Source organism: Rosa chinensis, chromosome 2, assembly GCF_002994745.2.
Source record: "Rosa chinensis cultivar Old Blush chromosome 2, RchiOBHm-V2, whole genome shotgun sequence".
Lineage (NCBI taxonomy): Eukaryota > Viridiplantae > Streptophyta > Magnoliopsida > Rosales > Rosaceae > Rosa > Rosa chinensis.
In genome coordinates, this window is record NC_037089.1 from 8,445,598 (window position 1) to 8,457,656 (window position 12,059).

General features: G+C 38.3%; 1 protein-coding gene and 1 long non-coding RNA gene across 2 annotated transcripts; both read left to right on the forward strand.

Annotated features, from left to right (window-relative positions):
- The first annotated feature begins 91 nt into the window (after positions 1 to 91).
- Positions 92 to 3,482, forward strand: LOC112187273 (DEAD-box ATP-dependent RNA helicase 17). Its single transcript, XM_024326012.2, has 8 exons — positions 92 to 234; positions 327 to 653; positions 734 to 842; positions 927 to 1,273; positions 1,379 to 1,452; positions 1,676 to 1,980; positions 2,397 to 2,637; positions 2,891 to 3,482. Exons 1-8 carry the CDS (start codon positions 123 to 125, stop codon positions 3,137 to 3,139), a joined length of 1,764 nt encoding a protein of 587 aa, XP_024181780.1. The 5' UTR covers positions 92 to 122; the 3' UTR covers positions 3,140 to 3,482.
- A 1,229-nt stretch (positions 3,483 to 4,711) lies between these two features.
- On the forward strand, positions 4,712 to 6,632 carry LOC112189101. Its single transcript, XR_002931712.2, has 2 exons — positions 4,712 to 4,911; positions 6,384 to 6,632. It is a non-coding gene; the product is annotated as an uncharacterized LOC112189101 (long non-coding RNA).
- Positions 6,633 to 12,059: the final 5,427 nt, after the last annotated feature.

The following is a 12,059-nucleotide window of genomic DNA, read 5'->3' on the forward strand; positions in this document are numbered from 1 at the left end:
ACTGTTTCTGAATATGGGCCGGGCCGGGCAGGATGTAATTAATTGTGGGGCCCGGCCCAGTTATTTTCGGGTTTGAATAAGAAGCAAATTTGAGCGGTTGCAGACACTTTAGGGTAGTGGCGATGGTGGCCGCCAAGAAAAAAAGCGCGAAAGCAGCAGAAGACGGTGACATTTTCTCGGCTTCTACCTTCTCAAGTCTCGGCCTTCACTCCAATTTATGCGACCAGCTTCAAGGTAAGGCTCAATTTCCTGTTTTTCATAGCCAAAAACTCAATCTTTTATTTCGAAAAATTTGAAGTTGATTTTGATTTTGTTGGGCGAAACAGAGAGGTTGGGCTTCAAGGGTCCGACTCTAGTCCAAGCCCAAGCGATCCCGGTTATTCTCTCCGGCCGCCACGTGCTGGTGAATGCGGCGACGGGGACGGGCAAAACGGTGGCGTATTTGGCTCCGGTTGTACACCACCTGAGCTTGCAGCAGCCTCGGATTCAGCGCTCCGATGGTACTTTTGCTTTGGTTCTCGTGCCGACGAGAGAGCTGTGTCTGCAGGTTCATGAGATTTTGCACAAGTTACTGCACCGTTTTCACTGGATTGTGCCTGGTTATGTGATGGGAGGTGAAAAGAGGGAAAAGGAGAAGGCTAGATTGCGCAAAGGTTAGTAAGGATTGATAGTTTTGTTGCGAAAAAGTTTCGATTTTGATACAGACCCTAAACCCTGCATTACTATGTTACAGGCATATCTATTCTCGTTGCAACTCCTGGAAGGCTGTTGGATCATTTGAAGCATACATCATCATTTTCGCACACGAATTTGCGGTGGATAATTTTCGATGAAGCAGATAGGTATGCCACATTTATACTGTACCATTGTTATTGTGTACCCTCTAGTGTTGAGGAGGTGGTTTGCTTATATGTGCATTTCGACAGGATTTTGGAACTTGGATTTGGAAAGGAGATAGAGGAAATACTAGATCTTTTGGGTTCGAGGAAACATGCCAAGGATGGTGGTGCGTCAAGTAAATTTGAATTTCAGAGGCAGAATTTGCTGTTGTCTGCGACCTTGAATGAAAAAGTCAATCATCTTGCAAAGATGAGCTTAGAGAAACCGGTCTTGATTGGTATGCCTGACAAGAAGATGCCGTCGATTACAAAATTTGAACCTTTAGGGTCTTCGGACTCTGACACAGAGGAACCGCAATATTCTGTGAAGGCAACAGGCTCTACAAATGAAGATTATAAACTTCCAGCCCAATTGACTCAGAGATATGTTAAAGGTGTGTATCGAGAGTTCTTTGTGTTTTTTCCTTTTGTGTTTGAGGGTAATCAAAACCAGATTGTAGACATGGTGATGCAAGTGTTCTGATCAAATTTATCTGCAGTACCATGTAATGCGCGGCTTGCTGTACTTCTTTCCATTCTAAAGCATCTTTTTGAGCGAGAAACTTCTGAAAAAGTAAGCCTACTTTTCAGCTTTCCATTTTCTCAGTGGTGATTGTTATAGAAGCTAGTTTCTAGCCAATCATTATGCCTCTGTGATGAATCCTATTTCGCACGATCTGAAATTCTCAAAATGATTTCTTTTATTTGGTAAACGTAGTTCGAGTCTATCTCTGTAGTCCTCAGCCTCATTTTGTGTGTTTTTACCTTGTCAAGTTACTCACATACTCATTTTTCAGATTGTGCTATTCTTTTCAACATGTGATGCAGTGGATTTTCACTACTCTTTGTTAAGTGAGTTCCAATTCAAACCTAATTCAGGACCAGGATCAGAACTTAAGCAGAAATTTCTTAGATGCAAGACCTTCAGGTTACATGGCAATATGGAGCAAGTGGATCGAAGAACCACATTCGAGACCTTTAAAACAGAAAAATCAGCTCTTCTTTTGTCCACAGATGTTTCTGCCAGAGGTTTGGATTTCCCCAAAGTTAGATGTATCATACAGTATGATTCTCCAGGCGAGGCTACTGAATATGTGCATAGGTATGTTAGATCTCAGCCTTTATGTTTCTCACATATGCAAATAATCTGAGCCAAACTGCTAGAGTTTTGGTTTGTTCTCACCCTTTTGGTCTAAAAGGGATTGGTATAACTTGTCTTGTGCAATATCGTATGATATACATCATGAACCCCCTATTTGCTCCTGAGTTTCCTCATGAGATGGATTAAAAGACTAGAAAGCAATTCAATTATTTCAATAAGCCTTGAGAACTAATTGAATATTTTCTTTCAACTGGAGTAATATTGTTTTCTTGGTGGCTGTTATAAGGCGAATTTTCTGGGGGAATTAGTTTCTGAGCATTGAATTTCCCTAGGCAAAGCTAATCAACATATCTTCCATGTGTGTGTTGATATTAAATTGAGGGTAGGGCATGATGTTAATTTTATCCTTGCTGTAGGGTTGGCAGAACAGCTCGGCTGGGTGAAAGAGGAGATTCAATATTATTTTTACAGCCAATTGAAATCGATTATTTGAAAGAATTGGAGAAGCATGGTGTTTCTCTAGTAGAGTATCCTCTCCTCAAAGTATTAGATAGTTTCCCACTATATGGTCAGCAGCATGTCAGGAAGTTTGTTTCCATTGATGCACATCCTTGGGTGCTGGCTTTGCAAAAGGCACTTGAAGCGTTTACAGATCAGGTAGTTAATTTCTCCTGAGTTTTCTTAATGTGCCTTAAAGTAAGCATAAATGTGCTGTGCTTTAGCTAGGATAGTTGTTTAGAAAGTATCTTCAAGATTAAGAATAGTCTTTATCAACTCCATTTGTGATAAAAACCTGAACAAGAAAGTAATTGCTTTTTGAGTATGCTAGGCAGATGTTTCAGGTGTAAGGAATTATGGATTTAGAATAATTGTGAGTCACTAATTTATTGTCTTTCATTTCTTTCCTTAGCCAAACATAAAGCCTCTGGCCAAGAATGCATTTTGCTCTTGGGTTCGTGCATACACTGCCCACCGTGGTGAGCTGAAGAGAATTTTTGTAGCAAAGAAACTTCACTTGGGACATGTTGCAAAAAGCTTTGCATTAAAAGAACAACCTTCCTTGGTTGGGGGTTCGTTTCACAAGCAAGCACAGAAGAGGAAGAGAGACGAAAGGCAGAAGGGAGGAATGAAAAAGAGGAAGTTTAACAGGAAAACATGATTGCCGGTCATGATACTAACACATAGATAGTTGAGGGAGATGCAGATCGGTGAAGCTTGTTTTGGTTATCATTATGTATACTTTAACAAGGTTTGAATGTGTTGTATGCTTATCCTCTTTTGGTTGATCTTGACACAGTAATTACTCGTTACAGCTTGTTATATCAATTCTGAAGCCCAATTTAGCATTAGGCTGGTTTATGACATAGCATACCGGTAAAAATGTAGCCCAATAAACAATCATTCTGAACAGTTAGGCTACGTTTTTATTTTCGGTCGTTGAGTCCCCAGTTTTGTTCTCTCAATTCACTTTAAGTTTATATGATTGTTTTGGTGAAATGTTACTGGAACTCTATAAAGTCATATGTTGTCCGATGAATGATGGTGAGTTTTTTTTTTTTTTTTTGAAGCGAATGATGGTGAGTTTGAACTGCATAATTCTGTGAACTGTGAGTGTTCATACCAAATAATGAAACGTAACCCTGCAATTAGGGGGATATGAATGTATGAACTTAATTTTGGTTTACCGTTTCATATCCCTTCCTGAAACCTCTATATGCTTAATGATGGTACTACTAGGATCCCTTTGCCCCAGAACAGTTGCAGTATGGCTTCTTGTATTGGGACTTAGGACCCTGTTGTAACTTATTCTCGAAGATGACCTTCGGCTATAAATTAGTTGTTGGTACAATTATTGCGCTTATTATAACAAAATAGGGAGAACCTTTGCGCATACAATGGTCAGTATAAGTGCTTCTGAGCTAATTATTACAGAATAATTACAAAATGATGAGTTTATGGTACATGAGAATTCAAGAAAAAAAAAATGGTATTAACAAAATTTAGCATATTTTGGCATACCATTGCATTTTATGGCTACCCCCATGACACCTCTCAATGTGTCAAACTCTATTTTGAATAATTGTCATGTTTGTTAATCTCACTATTGATAATATATGATTTTTAAAATGTGTCTCAATTGACGGTATACTAAAAACTACATTTTTTTACAATTTTTAAAAGTCAAAAGACAGAAAACAGCATTTCTTACATTGTAAGCTATAAGCCAATAACACATGCATTTTGATGAAAAATAACACTCCAAATTCATCTAGCAATAACGACATTTCCTACAAAATAATGTAAAGGGATCAACTATGTGAGGCCTATGCATTCACCAACGTGCTATCTAAACCTAGTGATGAAGACATAAGTCGACCATTTATGTTATTTATTTTCTACGAGTCGGACCAAATCCACCGGATGTCACATGCTCTCCCATAGACTTTGGTTGACAATGGAAGATTTTTGAAATCCCCCGGTGAGGACAGTCCACGAGGCTATGTACAATGAAAATCCATGTCCATACTATATGCCAAATTATTCTCCTCCAAGAGTTGATGCTCTACGTTTTTCTACCTAGTAAAAGGGTTTAGACCGAGCGCTTCAATAAGTCAAATTACGCAAAAATCATAGGGCCCGTTTGGATAGGGTGATTTGGACTTGAGGATTTGGATTTCGGAGGCCCAAATACAAATAAGCCCGTTTGGCACAAGTTTTTCATTAGGGATTTGGATTTGATGAAATCAATGATTTAACAGAAGGGGCCGATTTCGAATAACTAGGGTACCCTAGTTATTTGAAATCTCTTCCTCTCCCCCTTCCGAAACATCACGCTCGATTTCAACAGCGGCGGGGAGCTCGCTCTCTCTTCACTTGTGTTCTCTACGAATCGCAGAGGCTGGGCTAGAGTTGATTTGAGATTTGGTGAAGGTGGTCTCTCTTTCTTCTCTTAATTGATCGCTCATCTCCTAATTTGATTGTTCATAGTGATACTGAAGGTTGGGCTAAATGATGCGCAGCTTGATTTCGTAGTATATGTAAAATTTAACCAAACAATGTTTTAGTTTGATTTGTAATTTGCTTGATTGAGTTTGATTCGTAATCGAAGCTGTTTGCTCAAATATCTGCAGTCTAGTAACTTTCAGCAGCTTGATTTGGTGTTTACTTGTACATATTTGTGATATATGATTCGTAATCCATGATATATATTAGCTTTCGGGAAATCTCTGGTTAGCTTCTCATAAATATTGATCCAATGGGTAGAACCAAATAGGAGTACTGCTTGTGTGATTTATCTGATTAGCTTTGCTAGGTAGTAGGGGTAAACTTTTGAAATTTGTACCTTGTTAGTGTTCAGTTTTGGTTGCTCTGCCGTTTTTGCTGTGTTGATTTGTAATCCCTGTGTTGGATCTTTGGTTTTGTGTTGTTAGTATGTAGTCATGTGTAGGCACAGCTTTCTGGGTTTTTGTGTAAGTTTTCGCAGTTGATTAGCTAGTTCAAATTCTTTGGCTTTTTTTGGTTTAAGGAACTTCTTCTCTCACTTTGTTTGAGGGATTTTTTTTATTTTTTATTTTTTAAGTTTTTGTCTGTTTGATGGAAATCAGCTGCGTAGCTTTTCAATTACAATGATTAGTGATATCTTCTTTTAGTCAGGACCTGCTATGTTCTTATATATTTATGATCGAAGTTTATTATATCTTTGGTTTCTTTGATAGTTGGAATTCTGGAATATTTCTTGTTCATTTCACTTGGTGATATCTGATAGCTTAGTGAAGTAAATTTTTAAGCAACTAGATACAACAGTAAAGAGTGAAACATGTTTTCCAATTAGTCAAGAAATGAATTAACTTTAACAAATTGAGAGCTAAGCTCATAGAGAGAAGAGGTGAAAGAAAAGAAGTTGGTATTAATTGCTATGATTCATTTCCTTTGTCCCCTTCAAAGGGAAAAAATGAACTAGTATGAGTTCGGCTGTGGCTTGTATTAACACAATTTATTATGGCTTGTATTCCTTCAGTGTATGTTCCTGCTTAAGAGTTAAGAATGTGGAAATCCTATTGTTGATCAGATTGGAAATGGTATCTTCCTTAAGATGCCTAGTGCATGTATGTTAATAAAAAACTGATACAGGTTATGAAGAAAGTATAAATATCCAGTTCACTATTGAAATGAGGTTTTAAAGTTTTGTAAGCATTTAAGTTGTTGGTATCTGATTTTTCATTTGTCTTTTAGTATTTATAGTTCATTTAATTATGAACTTGGTGGTGATATTTGTTAGGACAGAGAGACGATGCTAATACCCAATGCAATTATAATGCTTTCATGAGAAAGTTGCTGCGTCGGTTTGGTTGGAGTCAAAAATTGCATGACTAATCATGTTTCTCTTTGTTGATTGTTTTCAGGGCAACCAAGGAATTGAGGGTGAAGCATTACAATTTGGATTTTCATGATATGGAGTCTTCTGAAACACTATTATTATTACTTTTTTTTTTTTTTTTTTGAGACTATAAGATGAAACACTTTGGATTTGTATAATTGAGAGTATGAGATGGACTTATACAGATGAAACATGTATTATTATTATTATTGATACTTTTTTTTTTGGTTGAAAATATGAGATGAAAAACTTGGGATTTATATTGCTTTTGGAATTATGGAGTATGATAATTACCTCCATAGCAATTAAATGCTAAAGAAAATATTCCTTCATTAGATTAACATTTACATAGCTTCATTAGTTTTGAATTTAAGAATTCAAATCCTCATGATTCAATTGTTATCCAAATAGATGAATTTGAAATCTTAGGATTTCAATTACTCAAATTTGAAATACATAAGATTTGAAATCCAAATCGAAATCCAAATTTTGTTTCCAAACGAGGCCATACAGAATTTGATACCCATCATTCTAAGACTCGAGCATTTCAGTATACTTCTCAATCATACAGTCAGATATATCAATAAGTAAGACTTGTTATTGACATATGTATTTTTTTTTTCCTTATAAGAAAGAATGTCAAGAAATTCAAACTCCGACCTTTTTAATTGGTGTTATGAATCCCGTCCGATCCGTTGTACGCAGAATTACACTGATCGAGCGGACATGGATATGGACATGGGGAAGCAGGCCATGTCAAAACGAAACCAGTGGATCAGTCTCGTTCCCCTGGTCAGCAGTTGACCAGAGATTGTGTGGTCACTGACCGTCTGATTTCAATCGGACGGTTGACAGCTCTCACCACTTATCTGTCAACCGTCTGATTTGTGGTGAGAGCTGTCAACCGTCCGATTTCAGTGACCACACAATCCTTGGTCAGCTGCTGACCAGGGCAACATTTTCGGTGTTAGATAAAGGGTCAAAATCAGAAACACATGGACTGATGGAGGGAAGGGGGGCCCAATTCCATACATGCACTCACACCGAAAGAGATTGATTTTGAGGAATCAAATCAGACGCGTTGACGGACTCAGGACCATGAACGTGACGATGTGGCCGTTGGTGTTCCCACGTCAGGTGAATATCGCTTCACTTGGTTGGGTTTTTATTGGGCCCCACAGTCGGGAACCAAATTGCAAGACAGAGGTAGGCCCATCATTAAATTCAGTGAGGCCCAGCACTCGTCGTTTGGCCCGCCATAACGTCCTTGTTGTCGGGTCGATGGATCAACCTAGCTTCCTTCTTTGAATATCATCAACCGGTTTTAGAGTGAGGACGTTTGCAATTAGGTGACTTGTTCTTATGGGTTTTGGACGCTAATTAGATGATTGAAATTGTTTATGTTTAAGATTTGTATCTTTACAAGGATCAATTGCGTATTAACAGGTCAAATCAAAAAATAATTAGTCGGCTGCGTTGTTAAGACAAATATACTAGATCAGATACAATTAAGAGGGTTGATTATAAATGTTGTAATCATATGGCTACAATTTGGATCGTTTGGTGAGTGGAATGGTGCGAAGAAAGTAAGAAACGAAAGTAATGATGATAGCTAAGTTACAAGATAACAAGAGAGAGGGCGGGAGATCCACAGAATCAATTGAAGGAAAAATATATCAACTCTAAAACCGCGACCTGTCCTTTACGATGACTTTTCTTTAGAGTAAGTCCACCGATATGACTTTGCCCGGCAAAGTGAGTGAATGATGATGTGTTGACCGGGCATGGAGAGAAACAACCTTCCACCGGGCTTTGTTTGACCAGCCAAACTTTGGCTTTGCATGACTAAGGTCAAAAAAAGGGGCAAGCCGATGACTATTTTCTTGCCCAAGGTCATGGAGCTACCAGCTCGGCCAACCACAGAACGTGGGTGACATCAGGAAGCTACGAAGAGACAGACGCAGCTAAATCCAAGGGTGGAAGACACGGACCAATCCAGAAGCGCCACGTGGCCGACCTGCGGCAGGATTTTGTCGCCCAGTCGCCGAGAGGATGCTGGAAAACTGGACTTCCGGCCGGGTCATGTCGCACGGCTGTGGGAGGCCTTCGATCTCCTTCTGGCCTGAGTGGTGAGGTGAGGCACCACTGTGGGGAGGACGAGCGGGCCGAGGCGAGCCCGTATGGCCAGGGTCCGCTGCCGGAGGACGCACGACAGCGCCTGAAAACTCGGGTCGGGTCGGTCGGGACCCGATGGGTCTGAGGAGACGCGGAGGAGAGAGAAGAGAGAGTTTCAGGGGTGAAAGTGAAGAAAAGAAGAAAAATTTGTCCTTATAAAAAAGGACCATAAATTTTGGTTATTTATAGAAAATTTTCAAATTTTCAAATTTTCAAAAATTTATAACTAATTCATACGAACTCCGATTTTTACATTCCACATATGCACGAACTCGTATCGATGATCTCTATAACTTTCATGAAGGAAGTTTTCCCAAATTATGTATGTATAAAAAGTCGATTTTCGAGACCCCCCTAAAAATTTTCCTAACATCTCACACCCAAAAAAATTATTTTCAATGAACAGTTAAAAAATATAATAATGAACGGTCTTGACCGGTTAAGAAAAAAAACGGGTGGAAACCCATGTCCAGTGGCAGTGAATAGTAACTTGACTGGTCGAATTCTTGACTTCTCGACTTTGCCTTTTCTTGATTACGGGTGCACTTGCTCTTAGCTAGGGCTTTACGCATGAAAGCAGACATTGATGAAAATATCTAACAACAACAGTCATTAACTAAACCCTAACAATGGTGATAATCATATGTAAAAAAGTTTAATTTCCCACGCTACATGATTTCGCTTTGTTGAAAGTCAAATCGGGTATTTGATTAAAGCATGAACAAATGGAAATTAATGTGTTGTACTAACTGTTAAAGAAACTTCGACCAGAGATGTTGGGGCAAAATCTTCCCTTTGAGAATTCATCATGACCTCTAACTTTTGAGGTATACACAGATATAGAACATACAAGCAGGTTTGGTTTATTCATGAATTAGGTTTATGATCCAATCCAATGAGACAAGCTAGTATACTGGTGGGTATGGGATACCCTCATTTACAACTATTTGAACAAAAATTTACAAGTATTTGAACCAAAATTATAACATTGAGAACAAAAGTTACCATATTCATTTACACTATTTACATATAGTTAAACAAAAATTACAACATTGACAACAAATTTGTTCAAAAACTTGTAAAATGTCGTAAGAGGTGTAATTACCATTATTAGAACTAATATTACAACATTGACAACAAATTTGTTCAAAAACTTGTAAAATGTCATAAGATGTGTAATTACTATTATTAGAACTAAGATTACACAAAGTAGGACTCAAATTACAACTTTGACAACAAAATTTGTTCTCACTTTAGTAAATGTGGGTATGAGATACCCTCCACTACACTAGAATTTCCCCCAATCCAATATTAGGTCAGACCTTCCTCACTAAATCGATCAATCTTATTCAATGCTTTTCCAAACCAAAAACCTGCTACACTAAATCTGGATGTGCATGTTATTTCTATATGGAATTCATAAGCAAATGATTACTAGCTAAGTTACCCCTGTGATCAGACATACGTATTAGATACCAAATACCATATGCAAAATTTAATGACATACAGATCGAAATGAATTGGGTACAAAGTTCTGCTATGCGTCAGAAAAGAATGGCAGCAATAATTCAAGTTTAACCAGAAAAAAAAAACTGGGAATTAAAGATTTCGTTTCTTACAGAGAAGCACGTACAGTAATGAATTCTTCAGTACATTATTACTTAGTCTGTATATAAAAGCTACAGATCGTCGACTGCTAAATCTGCATTATTTTTAAGGGGTTGTCGGCGTTGCCATGGATTCGTAAGCCGACTTTTTATTAATCTATTCTTGTTGCAGTGGATTAAATTATAGACAGGGTAGAGTTAATTGGTTAGTTTAACTTGAATTAAATTTGGATGCTGAGAATATAAGAGGAAGGAGGCGTGTGGTGTGGCAAATGGGGCAGACAGAAGCAATGATAATTAAATTTTGAACACTTGGAGGGGAAGGAAGGTGGTTCCCTCTGGGAGTCTTTGATTCCGACAATCGCGCTCTTATGCTTGCTTTCTAGGGTTTTATCCTCGGTTGCTTTCAACTCAATGTTCACTTGTATATTCTTATTGCATGTAAATGATTTCTGATATATTGGTAAAAAATTATATATATATTAGACTCCAAACACACCCAACGGGTGAAGATAATTATTTGGGAAGTTCTGTGGAATAAATAGAGAAAACATTTTGTTTTTGATTTTTTTTTTTGAAGTTTTTCTTTTATTTGTGAATTGACCATTTTGTCATTCTCAAATTTTTCAGTTCAAATGTTTTTTAATATTTGAGGGATATTTTAATAGAATTTTTCTATTTTGGCTGACAAACTCTCTTCTCGTAATAATAACTAGTCTACAATCACATGCTCTGCATGTGTATGAAAAATTTTCGTTGTTAAAAAAAAAGTAGGTAGTTATTGCAAAAGAAATAGATTCAATGATAGTTATTGCAGAGAGAAAATAGTGGGAGGGAAAAGTGAGGGCTGTAGAAGCATTTCTTTTCAATTTTCTTAATAAAAATCTATTTTATAATTGTCCTATTTATCTTTGTAATTTAATTTAGGATTCTTGACCAAAAGCACCAAAATGAAACAAAGATATCTCATTTACCCCCGCAACAGATTTTTAATCTCACCTACACAATTTCACATCAAATGACCATTTTGCCCTAAGCCTAATTATAAAACTACAACATTGTCACTCTCTCTCTCTCTCTCTCTCTCTCTCTCTCTCTCTCTCTCTCTCTCTCTCTCTCTCTCTCTCTCTCTCTCTCTCTCTCTCTCTCTCTCTCTCTCTCTCTCTTCTCTCTCTCTCTCTCTCTTCACTCTCGCACTATGCTGGCAGCTCTCTCTCTTCCTCAGCACGACGCCGGCACTGCCGCGCCATGGAGGCTCCTGACTTGGAGGAAGAGATCGGAGCTTTCTCCGGTTGCGGCGAAGATACTCGACCACAAGGCCCAGCAGCGATTCGGACTCCGATTGACAAGCCCAGCTCCGATTCCAATTCTGATTTCGATAGACAAGGACCAGCTCCGATTTCGATTCTGATTCCGATCGACAAGGCCCAGCCCCGATTCCGAACCCAACGCCTCTAATTCCGGTCAGCTTCACGATGGAGGCTCCGAGGTGGTGAGAAATCGGCGGCGTTGTGGTTCAAGTTTCACGGTTGAACTGTTCAAAATCCGATTGGGTGCCCGAAGCTTTTCTCTGGGTGCCCATATCATTTTCTAGCTTCTAATAGACGTCTATTGCCCCCTAATAAACGTCTATTACCCCTCTATTGGAGGGAAATAGACGGCTATTGGGGGCAATAGACGTTTTGAATTGATGTAATCTTTTTGTTTTTTTTTCTGTAATCAAAGTTTTATTTGTCTAAATTTAGGAAGATTAGTTCTCATTCTAGCAACTGAAAGTCCTATTGGGGGGAAATACATGGCTGATAGTCGTCTATTGGGGGGCAATAGATGTCTATTAGGGGGCAATAGATGTCTATTGGGTGCAAAAAAAACTTTCCTGTGAGATTTTCAGCAAATGCCTGTGAGCTGCAGCCGGTGAC

What these genes read in the sequence shown, in the direction of transcription:
- LOC112187273 (XM_024326012.2), top strand. Translation starts at nt 123, where the DNA reads ATGGTGGCCGCCAAGAAAAAAAGCGCGAAAGCAGCAGAAGACGGTGAC. An exon ending in TTTATGCGACCAGCTTCAAG is followed by an intron (nt 235 to 326) that starts GTAAGGCTCAAT and finishes TGGGCGAAACAG; the next exon opens with AGAGGTTGGGCTTCAAGGGT. An exon ending in AGCGAGAAACTTCTGAAAAA is followed by an intron (nt 1,453 to 1,675) that starts GTAAGCCTACTT and finishes CTCATTTTTCAG; the next exon opens with ATTGTGCTATTCTTTTCAAC.